At 39.9% G+C, this 19,413-nt stretch overlaps 1 protein-coding gene across 1 annotated transcript in view; it reads left to right on the top strand.

Annotated features, from left to right (window-relative positions):
- Nucleotides 1–1,199: 1,199 nt before the first annotated feature.
- The window catches only part of PCNX4 (pecanex 4), a 26,292-nt gene continuing 8,078 nt past the window's right edge, over nt 1,200–19,413 (top strand). The window contains 8 exon segments of the mRNA XM_075192954.1: nt 1,200–1,354; nt 4,223–4,275; nt 4,568–5,314; nt 6,643–6,822; nt 8,026–8,528; nt 11,230–11,330; nt 15,035–15,157; nt 17,106–17,486. Of these exon segments, the coding sequence (XP_075049055.1) occupies nt 4,626–5,314; nt 6,643–6,822; nt 8,026–8,528; nt 11,230–11,330; nt 15,035–15,157; nt 17,106–17,486 (1,977 nt within the window). The 5' untranslated portion in view covers nt 1,200–1,354; nt 4,223–4,275; nt 4,568–4,625.

Below are 19,413 nucleotides of genomic sequence, written 5' to 3'. Positions count from 1 at the left end.
CCGCCACTGCCTGATGTAAACCTGGTGGATATGCTGTCCTGAGATACCTCAGACGAGAGCAATTAGCGTGAGTAGCCTCTTTTTATGGTAGCTTTTCTTGGGGACATATTCAATTGTTGGTGTTGTTGCCTAAAGTAACGCGGTGCGCGCACTATTACCATCATTACATTAATAGTGCGCGTAAATATCGCTATTACGGTACCTTTCTCGCTGGATTTTAGCTCGCATTTCAGGGAGCTGCGAGCTGAAATCCGGCTTAGTATTAACGGTAATACTTTTTCAGCGGCGGAAAACGCCAACAATTGAATATGCCCCTTAGATTAAATTATGTTCAGCATGTGTCCATCTCGGCATAAGATCAATTATACTGGGTGTACTGAAAGACAGTACAGAAATTTGTAGGGGTAACATTTTTCAGAAACAAATCCTTAAATCCTGGAACTGTTCCTGGAAATCAGAAACAGTTGACAACTATGGTATTGCCAAGTAAATAGAGGAGGAAGTGCTATAAACAATAGTGCTAGAAAGACAAAACGTTTTTGTCTTTATAGTTTAAACAGCCATTATCTAACTTCTTGTCTAAAGGGGGATTCCCGGCAACTACAGCCCCCCTACATTTGCCTCTGCTTGATTCAGTCAGGAGCCACTTTATTCTGCTGGGGATTTTATGTATGTATATATGTAATATATATATATATATATATATATATATATATGTAATATATATATATATATATATGTATTATATATATATATATATATATATATATGTAATATATATATATATATATATATATTATATATATATATGTATTATATATATATATATATATATATATATATATATATATATATATATATTATATTTACATATATGTATTATATATTTACATATATATAGATATATATATATATATATATAGATATATATATATATATATATATTATATATTTACATATATGTATTATATATTTATTTATTTATCCATTCCCCATGGGGGGTTTGAGAAGCAGCTGTGAATAATCTGCCATTTAACCAAAGTTCAGGGGCTTCTGGCCTGCCAGTTGTGGTGGAACGACAAGTCCCAGCATGCCCTGCACCTCTGTTGGTTGTCTGCCTCTAGGTATTGGTGTCTTACACACAGGGTCACTATTGATCTGTGGTAATGGCTGTATGTGCTGTGTGTAATGGAGTCTCTGTCACGAGCACAGCCGGGGGCGCGCACACCGCACGGGAGCGCGCAGATGGGGGGATCGGGAGGAGGAGGAGAAGACCCCCATGTATCCTGTGTCCGCACCACCGGGGCTGGGAGCAGCCTGATGAGCGCCTCGGCCCGCTAGATGAGGGGGGCGGGTGAGTGCAGGATGAGGGGGGAAGACGATGGAGAGTCCTAGTGATACCTGTACGGGAGCGGGGAGAGGGGCCAGGCCGCCATCACTATCCTCGTTTAACCTTATGTGTGCTGGAGAGATCTGCAGCATGTTGCTGTACGTGGTGTAACAAGGTGTTATGATGGAGGGCTATACAATATGCATTAATTCTGATTTATACTACAGACTGAATAGTTCCATTGCACACCTTACATGGATGACAGCAGGGATTTAATTCAAGGCTACAAGCTAAGATTGCGTTGATGTTTGTGTCATTTGTCCATGTTGCCTCCTGATCTGTAATCTTATTGTTTATTATGATCTAAACTACTATCAGGAGCTGGCTGGCAAATGTTAGCTATGGGAGGATGAGGTGGAGCAGCTTCATATGAACACTTTAAAGGTATAAAAAAATGCAGGTAGCCCAGGGGACTCTGGCCAAGGTAGCCCACTAAGAGACCGGCCCGGTGGGCAAATGCCCCCTAGCCCAGCCAGCCCCTGACTACCATGCCGTAACTTAGAATTCTAGTGCCCTGGGCCAGAAAGACAAATGCTGCCCCCCTAGCCCTCAATTTTAACCAAATTAACCTAAAATATTCCTAAATTGCACCCCCCTTCAGCGTTGCGCCCTGGGCGGTCGCACAGCCCTAGTTACGGCCCTGTGCAAACATAGTAGATAGTCAACAATCTGGTTTTTTTGCTGGTACCCAAGTGCAGGATGAAGCCAGTGAGTACTTTATCAGTGATGTTTGGGAATGAAAAATACATAATTAAGTAACTATGACACTGTTCATGCAAAAAAAAAATTGTGTTTCTGTTACTTTGCTATGTATATGTAATGTGATTCCACTGACCTGGCTGCTAAGGTTCCCAGCCAATCATACATATCATAATGATTTTCATTGTCTCATGCACTTTGGTGTAAAATGATCACCTTCCCCCAAAGCCATGAGGATATATAACTGTCATTTTAAAGACTCATGGGAAATTCAATTAGTCGTGAGGTGTCTCCGGGACGTTTGTGAGACACCTCACGGTGGAGATTTGACAGAAATCTCCGATAGATTTTCCTCACACCCCATGGAGGTGCGAGGGGAAAATGAGCTGAGATTTGTACCAGAATTGCCAGCAATGTGCGCGGAATGATGTTCGTTCGCCACATTGCCGACAATTGGATAGTATTGCACACAAAAAAGAAATCTATAGATATTAGAAGTCGCCCAAGAAGTTCTTTGACTCTTTAAAAACAGAGGACTAGGTAGGGTTACATTGGTTTGTATAATACAAGATATTCAGCTTCAAAACAAAACCAGTTGCTGTTTAGCGGTGATCTTTACATGTAGGTGTGTTTTCATTACAACTATGTTTTCCGTCACCGAAAACTTTCAAAATGATTAATATGACAGTGAGTCAGGACGGTGCACACTCAGATATATAGAACATATTAGTAATAAGTTGCTGTCAACGTTGTCTGCATTATTTTTATTGTAGTGTGAATGTAGCTGGAGATGTCAGCAGGTGAAACCTGACTGCTTTGCAAAGCTCTTGTAGAGGCAAAAAATATATTTTATGAAAGTGAGGTTCTTGCAGCACAAATGCTATTTGTGCTTATTTCTGCATGGATGTACTGTCTGTCTAGATTTTTTTGGGTCAGGTCTGTAAGACAAAGTGAGGAACCCCAGGAACATTGGTTGCAGCCCATGGGGCTCCTATTATAGGGGTACCTTAGTAAAATATTTTCAGTAGGTGGTAGTGCAGATTTAATCTTGCAAATTTCCATTTTTGTAGTTGTTTACCCTTGTATTTGTTTCTTCCCTTTTTACTGAGTGCTTCTACCTGATTGCCACTGGCAACCTGTACAAAGGAGAGAAAATTGTAGGACACTGCTAACCTCTTTAGATAGCTCTCGCCTCTTCATTTTGTCACCTTTCTTTAAATAAAAATGTATTTATTACATTATATGTCACCGTTTTTATGATACCAATTTTAGCCTGTGTTTTAAGATGGCGTTATAAAGAGGTAGTACTGTTGTACAAAGAGGAAAGCTAACCACTATCGTTATGTTGTATTGATGAATTCTAGCCCCCAACACTGAGATTTGTAGAATTGCTACAAAATAAGCCCCTGGCCCCCGATCTGGCCAAACCTTGCCCAGATCCTCCCCAAAGCTCCCACTTTTGGACGAAACCCCGTCCATTTTTGAATAAGCCCAGCCCCTTTGGAGGTCTACAACTTAGGACTGTCCTGCCAAAATCGGGACAGTTGGGAAGTATGAATTAATGAAGATTTAATCACATAAGTTGTCTTCTGTGTCCGTCTAGCCAAATGACCAAAGGAATATTATGGAGATAAAGTGACTCTAAAAATCCAATTGACCTTACAGACCTGCCTGTATTTACTAGTGCTAAATTTGCCTGTGTGTTATGACTCACACACTTGTCACCTGAATGCCTGGTGTAGGGTGTCAGTGTTTGAGGTTGCTAGGTCTTCAGTTTACAATTACTAGGGGAACGCAGTGAGAGAGACAAAAGTTTCTGAAACGTGAAGCCAAAATTTGTCTTTGCAGAGAAAGGGGGAAAGTTTTTGTTTAAATGCTTTTAAATACTTAGAAAACAATACATTTGACTTGAAAAGAACATATTTTATGTCATGTACTAAGTTGTTGTGCGTAAACTAAAGGTATGCTTTTTTTTATTCTAATTTTCTTTTCGTGCTTGTGAATTGAAATTTGTACTGGCCTTACACATTTGCATTCATATTTTCTCTTTTTTTTTATGTAGCTTACCCCTCTTAGACATATATTTAATGTGATCAAATAGTGTTTTGATTTTAATCCTCCTTCTTTTGACAGGAAATCCACAACGTGTGATGCAAATGAGAGAAGAAAGTCCATTTGTTTGGCCGGTAAATACTAAGTCAATTCATGTGTTTATAGATCTCGCATATTCCCAGAAGATCTAATGTTCCCCTAGCTAGGGACTTCCTTACCTGTTGCATTTGTCGTGTTAGCTTGTTTTGGCTCTTCGTTTAGGAGAAGTCGGCACAATGAAATTAACAGTTTCAGCACATTACTTCTGGTATTCTATCTTCGTTTTCTTTACTATGCATTTATTATATTACATTTTGAAACTGCTGCTATTTATTTTCCTGTTCCAATCATTCCCGTGTCTTATTATGTTTATGCTACTGTTTTTAGATATCATTGTTTCACTGCAAAAAAAATGAAATCAACCTCAGAACTGTGATTAAGAAGAATGGGTCCTGATGTTCCTTTACTAAATGATTACAAGCAGGAATTTTTTTGGAAACGCTTCCCACAAACCGTCCTCGGTGGCCCCCGATTCAAATTGGGTTACAGCGCTCCTCCTTACATATACATCAACCAAGTAATCCTATTTCTGACGCCATGGGTCTTAGGCGGTGTGGGAACGGTGCTGTGCGAAGTGAGAATCTTAGAAGACTATTATGCCGCCACGCTCTCTGGAGGACTAATGCTTGTGGCTTCCTTTGTCATTCAACTTTTAAATCAATATGCCCGCAGGAAAACATCCACCGTAGAAAGACTTCAGAACCAAAGCACCCTCACAGATGAAGATGATTTTGACTTTTCTAGCTGCCTGGGCTCAGAAACTGTGAAATTCATAATACCGGGCAAGAAGTTTATAGCAAACACAATATTTCATTCCATCCTTGCAGGGGTTTTGTGTGGGCTGGGCACGTGGTATTTGTTACCATACAGATTAGACTTGTTATATGGCAACATAGGAGGAACAGTTATGATATTTGTATTTGGTTGGGTAACGCTTTGTATAGGTGAATATTCGTTAATAGTCAACTCGGCTACAGAGACTGCTACTTTCCATGCCCAAGACACATATGAAATTACAGCCCTACTGAGGCCCATCTATATATTTGCTTTCATTGCCGTTGACCTTGCACACAGGTAATCTTTACAGCCTTTTGTATGTGTTTCATTTGATCTGTTTCTTTAACTGTTTTTCATGAGTTGCATCGAAGAAGAAATGTAGGCGTCTCGGAGACTTGTGTGCGTTCTGCAGTCTTTTTTGGGGAATAAAGCCACGTTGGTGCCATAGCTTATAAATTGACTTTCTAGTCAAGTTAAGGTGTACTTGTTGCCTGCTCACAATAATGTCAACTATGGCATGGTGGTATAATTCAGTGGGCCTGGCATGCCCTAAAAATGAACTTGTGGTCATAGCTTTAAGCATATATTCCAGTGTTGGCTAATCGGTGACACTCCAGGTGTTGTGAAACTACAAGTCCCAGCATACCCTTCCAGAAATATGCTGCTATATATTGGCAAAGCATGCTGGGACTTGTAGTTGCACAACACCTGGAGTGTCACAGGTTAGCCAACACTGATCTGTTCTGACATTTTATATGAATCCACTCCAGTTTTTATGACAGTCAAAAATAATTGGTGCAGTTTTTGTTATGGTTTCTTTGATATATGTGGTAATTTAGATCATATGCTAAGAACTGAGCAAACAAGTTCCTTATTTTGACAGGTGAAGTAGCATTTTCCAGATAATCTATTGCAGCGAAAGGTAGTTCCACATTAATGCATCCGCAAGTGTAGAGAGAATTAGAGTTCACACAGTTCCCCTCAAGACTTGACTGGGTAAAATATTGGAGAGTTATTAACATAGTTGCCAACATTGGCAGCTTATGTCCCAGGAGGTCCGGGGGGCAGGTGGGTGGAGGCGGGGCTCGAAGAATTGCACCGTTAGCCCTGCCCCCAATGCTGTCACCACCCTTTTTGACCAACAAAACTAGGGGGCGGGGCCACAATGACTCGTCCATGACACCAATAAGCCCCGCCCCTCCATTTACTTTTCCACAGCTGGTCAGGAATCGGGAAAATTGCCCTCTCTCCTGGGAGTCTGACCCAGATTTCGGGAGTCTCCCGGATATTCCGGGAGAGTTGGCAGGTATGGTTATTAATGTTGCAAAAAACACACCTGTCTTACTATTAAAAGGGTGAACACAGAATTTTAATAAGGGGAGATTCCAGAATATCTATTGTCTATATATACTGTATACACATCACACATGTATACACATCACATTTATTTATAAGGTTGGCATGGCCTTACTTACAGTAGTATTCATGCTCATGTATCAGTGCAAGTGTGCAGACAACACATGCATCATCTGCACAAGCCTTACTGTCTACATATGTGAAAAGTTTTTCAAAATAGTCCTCTGTGCTTTAAATATAATTTGTAAACCGCTTTTTTTTCTGTGTAGGTTTGTCACGCCTGTGCCAGCCTTAGATTGGGCCAGCAAAGTCTTGCATGTAGTATTTTTGTTCCTGCCTTTTCTTTGGGCTTTGGGCATCTTGCCACCTCTTGATGCGCTAGTCCTTTGGGGAATGGAGCAGACGCTGGAGTTTGTCTTGGGAGGATCACCGATGTCCAGTAATTTACGGTACACTTCATTTTCTTTTAATAGTGTATTAATACTATTTAAACTTGTTATAAAGGATATTGTCCTAGATCACAAGAGCCTTATAACTTGTCCCAGTTTTAAAAATAAAACCTAAAGGGGGTTGTCCCTTATTGTTTAGTTACCACCATACCCCTCCTCTGTGTAGTGCTTTTCAGTTACCTGGTATTAACCACCAGAGTGCAGTGTTTGACAGCTGGGGGAGGAGACAGCTGCATGGCAGAACTACTACACAGGAGATCCTTGCTAGCGTTGGAGGTGTGTAGTTTATGTGGCTTTTAATTGGACAGGAGCTTTGACTAATAATATAAAGTGCCACATTCACAACAGACCTGACGGTCTAACTGTCTAAATCTGCAGAACTGGATAAGTCTTCCAGCATCTTTCTGTTCTGGAGACGTTATCAACGTGCAGCATGGGGGTACCTACTTAAAGAAAGCGGTTTGTGTACCCATTTAGTGGTCATTTGCAGGTGGGGAGGAGTTTGACAGGAGTGGTACATTTGTGAAGCTGTAAAGCAGGTGTTCAAAGACCAGATCAGTGTAGACAAAAACCTGCGGAGAAGATGGCAAAAGCTTTTTTTGATCTTGATTCATTACGTAACTCTAACCAAGCTTTTCGGTGCGTATTGGTTTTAAAATGTGATGCCTATTGGGATACATGATTTTATATGTGCACAAAATACAAGGCCAGGCTGCCCAGAGTTTAGTTGGACACTCAGTTAGGGAGGGCGTATTGGCCAGGATCTGGCTGTTCAGTGCTCATGCTGAATAACTGGATCTCATCTGGCTTAATTTAGGGCCGGAGAGCGAGATCAGAAGATGACTACTCACGTAGGCTGAGGGATCTTATCTTTTAGTTGCACATTCCATCATTTCCAATATTTTTCTTTATTTCAATTAAATAAGTATCGGACATAGCGCTCGTTTTGTGGCTGCATACACAGTGATATCAGGTCAGTTGTCCAGTCTCATGTGTGGCCAGCATTACATAGTATCATTGATATCACACAGATTAATCCACCCACTCACATCATGAAAAGAGTGAGCGGGATTCCCTGGAATTAGCTGTTAGTGATCTGTGTTTACATTAGTCACATCACGCATTTTTCTTTTTATTCGCCCCCCATTTGTTTATAATCTCTAAAATGCACAGTTTAATCATTTTTAAATGTGTTTTATGCAGGTTGCTACTTACGTTTATCATATCAGCTGGAGTAACTCTATCGGCCTATTTCATTCCAAACTCTATTGGTTTGGTTTTATTCATCGCTGGATTTGGCTTCATCCTCAGTCTTAATTTAACAGAGATGGGAATCGCCCTCAAGCACCATTTGAGGAAACGCAGGAAGTCCTCAAATGACTGTGACAGCTTCTACTGGAAGATGACTTGGAAAGAGCCTGTTTTTTACTGTGTCTTCCTAATCCTGGTCTTACTGGAGTCCAGCCTGTTACATCACTATTGTTACTCTACTTTTACCTTACAGAGTCCTCAGGCCATCGTCGGCTATTGCCTCATCATACTTTTAGCCTTTTTATGGATTTTCAAAGAAATTCAAGGTGCTTATATATTTGGGATCATAAGGAACCCCTTTTTCCAGAATGACATTCGTATCTTAAATGTCTTCATGAAGAAGCAAAGCCGATTACAGAAAGCAGCTTTTTTAAGGAGAATTCTGCTTACGTTGGGTCAGTACTTACATTAGTATTCTGTCTTCAAAGTAGTAACATTATTGAAGCATGTTTGACGCAGTATGAATGATTTGGTACTGTGTTTTCTTGTATTAATGTCTACCCCCATGTGTATGGCTTCCGAGCTCTGTTTTAAGTAAAATATATGCAAAAGATGTGCTGTCCAAAGTGCAGAGCTCACACCTTATACATTAATAGCGGCGTTCTATCCCCAAGTTCCCAGTTTTTCTCTGGGCAACTCCTGATGACATCTGTCATCCACCAAAGAGGAGCTGATTTGCAGAGTTGGCAGTTTGTAATGTTGTCCTCCTTCTCCCGTCACTGCATCATCATCATAATCATCATCATCATTTATTTATATAGCGCCACTAATTCCGCAGCGCTGTACAGAGAACTCATTCACATCAGTCCCTGCCCCATTGAAGCTTACAGTCTAAATTCCCTAATATAGACACACACTCACACACAGACAGATAGAGAGGGAGAGACTAGGGTCAATTTTGATAGCAGCCACTTAACCTACCAGTATGTTTTTGGAGTGTGGGAGGAAACCCATGCAAACACAGGGAGAACATACAAACTCCACACAGATAAGGCCATGCTCGGGAATTAAACTCATGACCCTAGTGCTGTGAGGCAGAAGTGCTATCCACTAGGCCACTGTGATCATTCTACCAGTGTAACGATTAGCATTGGACTTTCAAATGTAATTACATTGCTGAACTGGTATGGCGGGACAAAGCGGTGGGGAGCAGGTGTGACCGCGTACACTGCTCCCTCCAGCAACCCCTTGTGCAGATAATGGTACTGTTACAAAAAACGTGTCTGAAAGTGTATGTGTCCTTAAAGCTCTGTTTCACTCAACACCAGCCGGGTGGACTGGAGCCGTGTTGGGTAGCCGGTGCCTGCATGTGTATGGCTTAAATAGATATCTGCTCTTTTAATATTCAGTTAGCCAGGATAGGTAGGGTTGTACTTTAATTTATAATCTCTAGTTAGGTGCCATCTTAAATACTCTCATAATATTAAATATATATTCTGCCAGCCATGTGTCCCCCACCCATGCAGAATTTACCAGGGATGTGCTGCTCAAACACTTAATATATTAGCTGTGTTTCCCCAAACACCTTCTATATCAGCGTTATTATTATTGTTATTATTATCCTTTATCTTATTATCTTTTATTAATATAGCAGTGTTCTCCCTGGAAAATTTTGCCAGCCGGGTGGCATTAAGAAGCAGCCAGGTGGGGGTAGTGTAATACTTTGCAATAATAGTGCACATTTTTGGAGGTTATTGCCCACATCTGCCAGGACTGGTCAGACTGGTGGTCAGTGATCTAACACACACTGCTGGCTGTAGTGCTCACACAGTGCCTATTCTAATAGGAGAAACAGTGGTATATTCTATTATAATAGGATTCTGTTGGGCTCCAAGAGCCGGGTGGCAAGTACAAACAGCCGGGAAATAGGAGCTGGGGAGAACACTGTATAGCACCAGCATATTATACAAAGCTGTACAGTCATAAAATGCTAACACACTCTCATCAGTCCTTGTCCCTACAGAAATCACACTAACATACATACACACAAGAATTTAGTTAGTATCCAATGCAGACTATACCATAAGAAAACGTGTGTCCCCAGAGTATGCACTGAAATATTGATTCCCTCCATCCATCCAATGCTGGGGCTGTGGAGTACTTAAATCTGGCTCCCAGCCTTTATACCTGTTGTCCGGTGTAGAACAATTTGCTTTTATAGAGGCAGGAGGCCCCAGTTATGATGTCGCTGGGTTTCTGCGAGGATAAATGTGCAACTGTAATGTTTCAGCTTTATAAGACACTTTAGCATAGGAGGTATAAATACCAGGGACCAGTTGCAATGGCTGCTGGCTGGGGCACTGAAGAGCTGACCAGCTTCATGTGCAGGGGTCTGTAAGGAGGGCATAGCATACGAGGGAGGGCATGCTGCACTCATCAGGGGCATTTCCTAGTTGCCGTGGTAACCTGGCAGTTGGCATTCCGCTTACTATACAGATTAAGCATTTTTATTGCAACATTTAATTCACTTATTGCAATAGATCATTATCACATGTTTGCAGTGAAGTGAATAGGAATTAGTTATGTGCCAGAGAATGTGGACTAAAGCCGACTTCATCTCTGTCTACAGTTCTGCACTTTATTCCTAAGGACGCATAACATGTTGTAAACCAAATCCTTAGTATCCTGAATATTTTTCCTGTTAACATAAAATCTTTGTATTTTATACTTTTTTTTTTTTTTATTGTAAGCTCTTCAGGTCAGGGAACTTACATTTCTTCTCGCTACACTTACGAAAGATGTCCCCTATATTCTGAAAGTTTTTCTGTCATTTAGAAAAGTGCTGTGTATACTGGTAGCGCTATATAACTAATCATACATTATCAGCAATCAAACACTAGCCCCAAATGACAGTAATAATGTTAGCATGCTGGCTTGTTGTATTCAGCAATTCATTTTACTAAGAACGTAAATCTTCACAACCTCTTGATTAAAAAGCAAAACAAGTATTTTGTTATTTTAGTGTAATTTCACATAAATGCATCTGTTAATCTTCGTTGGTGTTTGTGTCCTGTTTATCCACAACGTGTTTTGAGTTGCATCTGGTAGAAAAAGCACAACACAGAATGTAATTGTATTTTGTTTCTTTCTTTTCAGTGTCTCCTCTTGCAATGGTAGCTTACCTCTCTCTGGACACTTCACTGTATAACCTGCACTCTGTATCAGTCTGCATTGGGCTTACAAGGGCTTACAGAATGGTAATGTATCATCTGAATATGCAATTGTGAGAATAGGAAACGGGGGGGGGGGGGCACAAGCTGTTGATTGGGCCAATATTTTTGGTAATTATATGCAGGCCATTGTTGGATATTGTGATATTTGTTACAGTCATGGCCAACAATATTGGCGCCCTTGCACTTTTCCATTAACTAACATTTGTTCTTGATCCTGAATTTAATACAATAAATCCTTTTAAATCAGAAAATGTAAAGAAATGGCATTATTCACAACATTATTTACACCATAGACTTAATATTTTGTAGCATAGCCTTTGTTCAAAATAACTGCCGTAGGAGTAAGCTCTAATTAATATCATCTTTTCTGTTGATAACCTGTATGAAAAAGATACAATTTTGCTGTAATAAAGCTGTTAATTAGTTTTTACTTTTTGCAATCATTGTCAGTTATATTTAGTAACATCTGCAAATGTCGCAATGATTGGTTTATTTCATAACTTTCAAAAATTCTTCCACACGTTTAAGGAAGTGATAAGGGAATGTATTAATGTTGACTTAGCTGGAGAACCTCATGAGGGATTTCAAGTTGATTTCTCAAGTTTAAAATTCCAAGGCAATGAAGGAGTTACATTATAAAAAATATAGATAGACTTCCTCATTACTAAAACGGCAGATCTGTGTCAAAAATAATAGAAATTGGCACTTCATATATTGTGTAGTGTTATTGTAGTATATACATTTTTTTAGTTTTCAATTGGTTTATTGTATAGCACAGTTCTAATGGGTTTAATCTCTTCATGGGTTCTTTTGGACACTGCTTACGTCCTGTTTCAAGAAGGTCTTATTTATTAATAGAGTGCTGATATTATAATTTTAATGACTATATTGAAATATTGTGGCCACCCTGCTTAAGTAAGTGTGAATGCTAATGACCAGGTTTATATACTGCTGGATCAGCAGACCTGTGATTAACTTTGTATAGCGCGAAACGCAATAGGCCAGTTCTGTTGTCTTTTCTGATTAATTTGACAATCAGGGAGGAAGGTGATGGAAGGGGTGGGGTACGGTTTTTCGGTATTGAAACAACAGACACCCACTTGCCCTACAAAAAAGACGAGAGTGTTAAAAAACTATGTGACTATTGCTAGACTTACCTTTACAGCGGCTCCGCAGCTACGCGATGCACCACAATGCTGACCGCAAGTCCTTTCTAATGAAGAGGTGTCCGGCAGTACAGTTTCTTGTCATCGCCACTTGGATTCCTTTAAATTTAAAGCGGCAATATCAAGCCACCGCAGGTTAAGTGTTTAAGCACTTAACCTGACATTGCCACTTTAAATTTAAAGGAATCCAAGTGGCGATGACAAGAAACTGTACTGCCGGACACCTCTTCATTAGAAATGACTTGTGGTCAGCATTGTGGTGCACAAAGTCACATAGTTTTTTTAACACTTGTGTCCTTTTTTTTTTTGTAGAGCAAGTGTGTGTCGGAGCAGTGGTAATCGTTAATACGATTACCATCGGATGGAAGGGGGGTAGGGTGATGGGAAGGGAGGAAAGGGGATGATAGGGGGGGGACCTCTCGAGCAGTGAGTTGGATTCTAAAGGTGTGAAGCCCAGATTGGGTATCAGTATTAAGTGGGGGTGGTATTGGGGCAGTGGGAAGGGAATGTTGTTGAGTTGAGTCCATGGGGTCCCAAGTTCTATGAAATGAGATTTACCAATTCCATCTTGTTCATGTACCCGATTCTTTTCTTAAGTGGAGGGGATTGACTCTTTGGCTAGGTTTTTATCCACAGGTAGTGGTATCGTCTTCTAACTATCCCTCCTGTGATTCCAAACCATTTAGTGGCAGGGTAAAACCAATTCCAGGTCTGCCCAGGGGTATGGATGACTGTATGATTATCACTGACATATATATAATAGAATTAATCTTCCTGTAGTTTCAATACAACACGTAAATACAGTGGAAATTAAATGAATAACAACCAGGGTGGTAGAGAAGTCCTCTGAAACAAGTTGAACAATAGATTAAATATAATTAAAAGTGTGTGTATATTACAGAGCACTTGTCTTTGTGATGTTTCCATTCTCTAGTGGAATATAATTGAAATGTTGCAGAAATACACGGCTGTTCTACAGAAAAACACCTGAGGGTTTTGCTGAATGGGAAGCAGTAATGTGTAAATAAATCAGGAATATTAACATGCTTGAGACAATCCACTTCAAGTAGAAAAAGGCCTGGTTATGGACTGTATACTGTATATTTACATTAAAGAGGTTTATTGGAAACTGAAAAGACATTGGAGGATGCATAGGTAATATATGTTAAAGCAATATATGCTTGTGTGCATCAAACTTAAATAGAATTGGAGGATATAGAGCTCAAGCTGTATGTGTTTAAAAGCCTAAATTCAGATTACTTCCAAAACGTTTCTGAATCGACTACACACTGACTGCGTTTTTGACAAAACACTTATTCCATTGCTGTCTCCAGTATATATTCTAAAAGGGCTGGTAAATATTCCTGCAGTCTCGTAACCTCTTAGACAGTATTGAAACTAGTTGATAGTCATCCAAGGCACAACCTCACTGTTTCCTTAATATTACTGGAGGTTCCTGCTGTATACAGATTGCTGGAGAATTGGAGTGGAGGGTGAACATTGAAACTGCTAGTGATGGGAGAGTGTAGTGAAGGCAGCACCTGATTGGTCAGTAGCTGTGTCTATCCCATGAGCTGTCACAACATCATCATCATCGACAACATTTATTTATATAGCGCCAGCAAGTTCCATAGCGCTTCACATTCATTCCACGCCTGTCTGTAGCATTTAAAGGCTCCCTTGCTACTCCAGTACTTAAGTATGTATTGTATTAGTGGCAAAGTAGCTCCCGATTGCTACAAATGGGGAGAAGGTATATATTCTGCATTTATCAAACATGTGCGCTGAAAGCTGGCAAACTTGCAAAGTATCTTTTAAGGTTTATAACACACTGCAGTAGGGAAGGAAATGGGGAACAGTGGATAGAAATCTAAAGGTTTATAGATGAATGTGGTTGCAGTGACCTAAGTCAAATAGAAACTCTTGTGGTGTCCATTAAATAGACATGATCAGTGATTTCACTGCAAGTTTGAACAGTCATGCTTTGCTTTGTAAATTGAGCTTTTTGACCCACATCTGTAGCTGTTAAGTCATTTGTTTGATCTGTGGGATTTTAATATACAGAACACAAGAAGTAAATCAATCACTAATTGTTTAGTATTCATCACCTTACTACCACCTTACTACATATCTGGAAATAATACTTTTTGGTTTGATTGTGTTTTAATAAATACAGGAAAAGATAAAAGACAAAAAAATGTGATTGATAGAAATTGGACATTTATATCCATACTTGCCTACTTTAGACAAGTTGTATCTGGGAGAGGGGTGGGCGCAGCCAAACTCGTCATTTTAGTCCCGCAATTGCGGGATGCGGGGAGACCTGCCAGCTCTCCCGGGAGTCCGGGAGACCACTCGAATTTCGGGAGTCTCCTGAACATTCCGGGAGAGTTGGCAAGTATGTTTTTATCTGTTTGGGATAATTAAACACCCCAATCCTCCCCCTATTACTGAGGGCATCTGGTGGCTCTCCGTGGCTAGTGATACAAATGTGGAATCTTTGTGGTCCTGGATATTTTTCATCAGTAATGTCACCATGTCTTCTCATTTTGTTTCCCTCAGATCTGGCAGAACACAGAGAATGCAATGCTTGAGATGGTGTTTGTATCAATTGTACAGCTCTTCGTGTTTGACACAACTGTCTGGTGGAATATTGGGCTGGATACAGGCATTAGACTTCTTCTAGTAAGTCTGAAACATGATACTAGTCTGCAGGACTACTAGTCTACACATTAATTCTGTGATGGTATGGAAATAGATTCTGGGCGCTGGGTAATATAAAAAGGGAATTTTATTATGATGCTACACACATATTGTTTCTCGATGCAAACAATAGTCTATTGTTTCAATCGGGACTCTAATATATATCCCGATATCAGTACATCAATCTATGTGAATTGATTTAATTGCCATATTACATGTACTAATTTGTGCATACTTACAATTTGCATTATTATATTATAAGTTCTGTTCCGGCTGGAACATGTTATATTTATGTGTGTTACATTTAATATATTTATGTGTGTACCATCATAATAAAATTCCCATTTTACATTACCCAGCGCCCAGAACCTATTTCCATACCATTACCACTTATTGGGAGGGTAGGGATTCCCTCTTATACACTTTTAGGTTCATTTCTGTGGGTGCATCCCACACTTGGAGAAAGCGCGACCTCACTCAAATCTTTCCTTCTAAACCATTAATTCTGTGATCACATATATGTGTCTCAATTGAACTCTGACAATTGAATCCTTCTGGCCCTGGTCTCTGGAAGCCACCAAGCCGTAGAGCCAGCTCCAGAAGAGGGTTCCTCACATGTTTGAAAGTGGTAAATTGACATTTTTTAGTGTCTTACAGCAGTTGTACATTTGATTGGGGAATGATCAGCACTAGGATATTATGCTCTGATCTGTCTGGACTGTAAAGTCCAGGTATAAATTGCTCCAAGTAGAATAGAGAATGACCTCCATAGTAGGTGTCTCCCTCAGAGTTGAATGCTGTGTTACTGGTATAAGCCCATTATGACTGTGAGCCGGTCAAGTTTTGAAATTGTGATAAATGATCCCCATCTAGTCCTCTCCCATCTCTAGTACATTGAAGATGTACTGGGAAATACCGTGTTTGCAATGTATGTAGATAAACAACTGAAGTGTAAGAAATGATGTACACATTGCAGATTATTTATTGGTTAAAGTCAGTAACTTGGAATACAGCATAGACATTTGTAGAAATATGAGAACATGCAGCAAGGAACTTTCGAAAACTATTTTGTGAATAATTAGATCTGTACTACTATTCAGGGTACGAGTTGTGCACCCTGTCTAAGAACGTATACTTACGATAACCCCACACCCCCTGTTTTTAATTTTCTCCCAGCCTCTCTGTCTCCATTCTACAAACTAAGGTCAGTTATTTATTAGTACATACAACTTGGGGACTGACAACTTTTTCTTAAGATTGTATTTTTTAGCTCTCTTTTAATCAGTACCATTGTACAGTAGCAGTCACTGTGTTACACACACCTTGCTTACCACCAGGTTTTCCTATTAAAAGTTTCTCTTTTTGGAATTTAATTTCACAAGGTAAACCACAGAACGTTTAGAAATACAACTGATAGAACAGTAATATTATTACTCATACATTGCCTCATTTGTAAGGGACACATGGTTCTCTAGATGTACGTCTAACCACAGCCCTGGATCTAGATCCCTGGCTAAGTGAATGCATTTAAACAAGAAAATAATTATAGGCCTGTAGCTGTGAGCGAGTTTGGCTGTGTCCCATACCTAAAGGTAATAACAATATTAGTGGTAAATATTCATAACCGTAGTAAGGCTGGGTGCCTAGATGAAGTTATAAAACAGGTCAATTGTTACCTCACACTAAAATCACATCGTACTTTTTAACAAGGTGAAAGTCTGGCTGCTAGGATAATACGGTCCTCTCTCACGAATTGTTGCATAAGTCTGGGCCCCTGAAATACGAGGCTGGATAGATTACCATACTCCAGTGTTCCCCAGTCCTCATGGACCCCTAACAGTGCTTGTTTTCCACATCTCCTTGCTGGAGCACAGGTGTATTCATTATTGTATAACACATCATTTATTTTTTTCCTTGTCACCTTTCCCAGGTTGCCATATTACGAGATCGGTTATGTCAGTTAGTGTCTAAGCTGCAGTTTGCTATAACTGTTCTGCTGACGTCCTGGACCGAGAAGAAACAAAGGCGGAAATTGTCGAGCAGTCTGATCACAGTGAACATCATCTTCTTCCCATTGGTGCTGACTCTCATTATCCTCTCCGCTCTGCTCTCCTCGCCGTTACTGGCGCTCTTCACTCTCCCCGTGTTCCTGGTCGGATTCCCCCGACCTATTCGCAGCTGGCCCGGAGCTGTGGGTTCTGCAGCATGTGTCTGCTCCGATACCGTCTATTACCAGCAAATGGTTCCAGGGTTTGCTGCTGCCCTGCAGCCTGCGTTTGCTTCAGGTAGTCTCGGTAGGTGTGACCACAGTGTGGGAAAATTAAACTACCGTAGCTTTGTCATTTGGGTCGCTAACACTTACTGTATTTCCCAAGAGGCCACTTATCTGAAATATTTCCACTAACATACTATACTGTGTTATTAGTGTTCTGTTTGCTCTTGGACTTGTGTTTTTAGTGCATTGGTCATATTAAGAAACCAATATCTATCCTAAACAATGCAAATCCATTCTAGTTCAGGCTCTGTCTAGCAGATTAAAATAACATTTCTCTTGACCATATGGAGTTTAGCCCTGGCAAGGTCACTTATGTAAAATTAGATGTTTATTAACCAATGTGGACTTGATTTTCAGCTTGGTGGTGACAGAGGGAAAGCCCAGAACTTTGGGGTGATCACTTTTGTACTGTTCCTAGCTGTATTCGATCTTCTCTTTTCAGAACAGTCATAGCAATCCTGCTAGTAGTGTGGTACGGCGCTAGCCACTGTAATATATGCAGGATAAAAATGGTTGTATATAGATGATGTTTAATGGCTAACTAATCCCATAGAACATGCAACAATTCTTTTATATGGGTTGGAAGAAAATGTTTGAGAGCCCCAGGCTTTAATGTTGGTTAAAACAATAAAATAACTGGATTAGTTATTTCAGCATTCAAGCTAAAGAAATGATACCTCATTTTGCCAGCTGAATCTTCTTACAGTTCTAGGTGCTTTAAGGGTACACACTGCTGCAGTGGGCCATGAAACCTAAGATACAAACTGATTATATAAACATGCTAATGGTAACAATTATAATTAATACCCAAGAACGTCACCAGAACCTAGAATATTTGAAATAAGGTTCTCTTCGCTTCCCAGAATGCTTATCTGTAATTGTATGCTGAATAGAGCAGGGAAGCCGTAGCAGAGAATCCGTAGCTTAGCCAACTCTTGTTTGCTAAGCCGTAGCTTAACTAACAAGAGTAACAGCAGTATCACATGTCCTCTGCTGCGGCATGACAACTTTTACATACGTATATAGTCATTTTCATTATAGTTTTCATATTTGATTACCTTGTGTTTTTTACATTTATTTGCCTTTTATATAGTTGGCATCAACCTAAAATAGGGATAATAGGGACTGTCATAACCAAGCAGTCAATACTGAGCTGTACACAGGCCGTATAATGTCCCTTTGCCTTCACGAGTTCAGTATACTTGTTTAGGCCGTATGTTCTTGATGTTACTTTTTTAAATTTATCTTTATATCTTATATTTGTTTTTTTGAACCTATAATAAACAAATAAAGCAGAGAAACGTAAATCTGCTCACACACTGCTGTTTGGCGAAAGAGTTTGACTTTTATATTCTTTGTTTTCTAACTGGTTTATTTGTGTTTCCATGGAGTGTTGCTACAGCAAATGCAGGAAGTATGACAATCAGGCTATGAATCCCGCTCTCGTGTTTCAGGTCATGTTCTCAATGCTGGGAATGACGGCTTCCTGGATTATATTACACACAGGCCTCTATCACATAAGAAGTAATATTGCATTTAATCAGTAGGGAGGGTTGTGTAACCCTTTTCTTTCTGACCTGCTTCTCCACTTAGCTTCAGTGTATAAATTGTATTAAAAAATGTGTTTTATGCTGTAGCGATGAGCAGAAGTCATTTGCACCAGCTGGTTTTGCGCCATAGTACTTTACAGTGAACCTGCTTAGTGGAGAGATGTCAATAAAATCCTGTGGTCATGTCGAATCTAAATCAGATTGTTCACCTGTAAGTGTCAGTTTATCAGTTATGAGCTCATCAGCTGGAGAGAATTAAATACACTGCATGGTTTGAGTGTACAATAAACTCTGCTTTATTAGTTACAAGACCCTATCTATACAGCAAACATCACGTGTATCAGAAAACTACGCCCAAAAGGTTTTAACCACTCATGCTCCCTTCACACAGATGTTACTATATTCTCTCATTA

Source organism: Mixophyes fleayi, chromosome 12 (genome assembly GCF_038048845.1).
Source record: "Mixophyes fleayi isolate aMixFle1 chromosome 12, aMixFle1.hap1, whole genome shotgun sequence".
Lineage (NCBI taxonomy): Eukaryota > Metazoa > Chordata > Amphibia > Anura > Limnodynastidae > Mixophyes > Mixophyes fleayi.
This window is presented reverse-complemented; position numbering and strand designations above follow the sequence as displayed.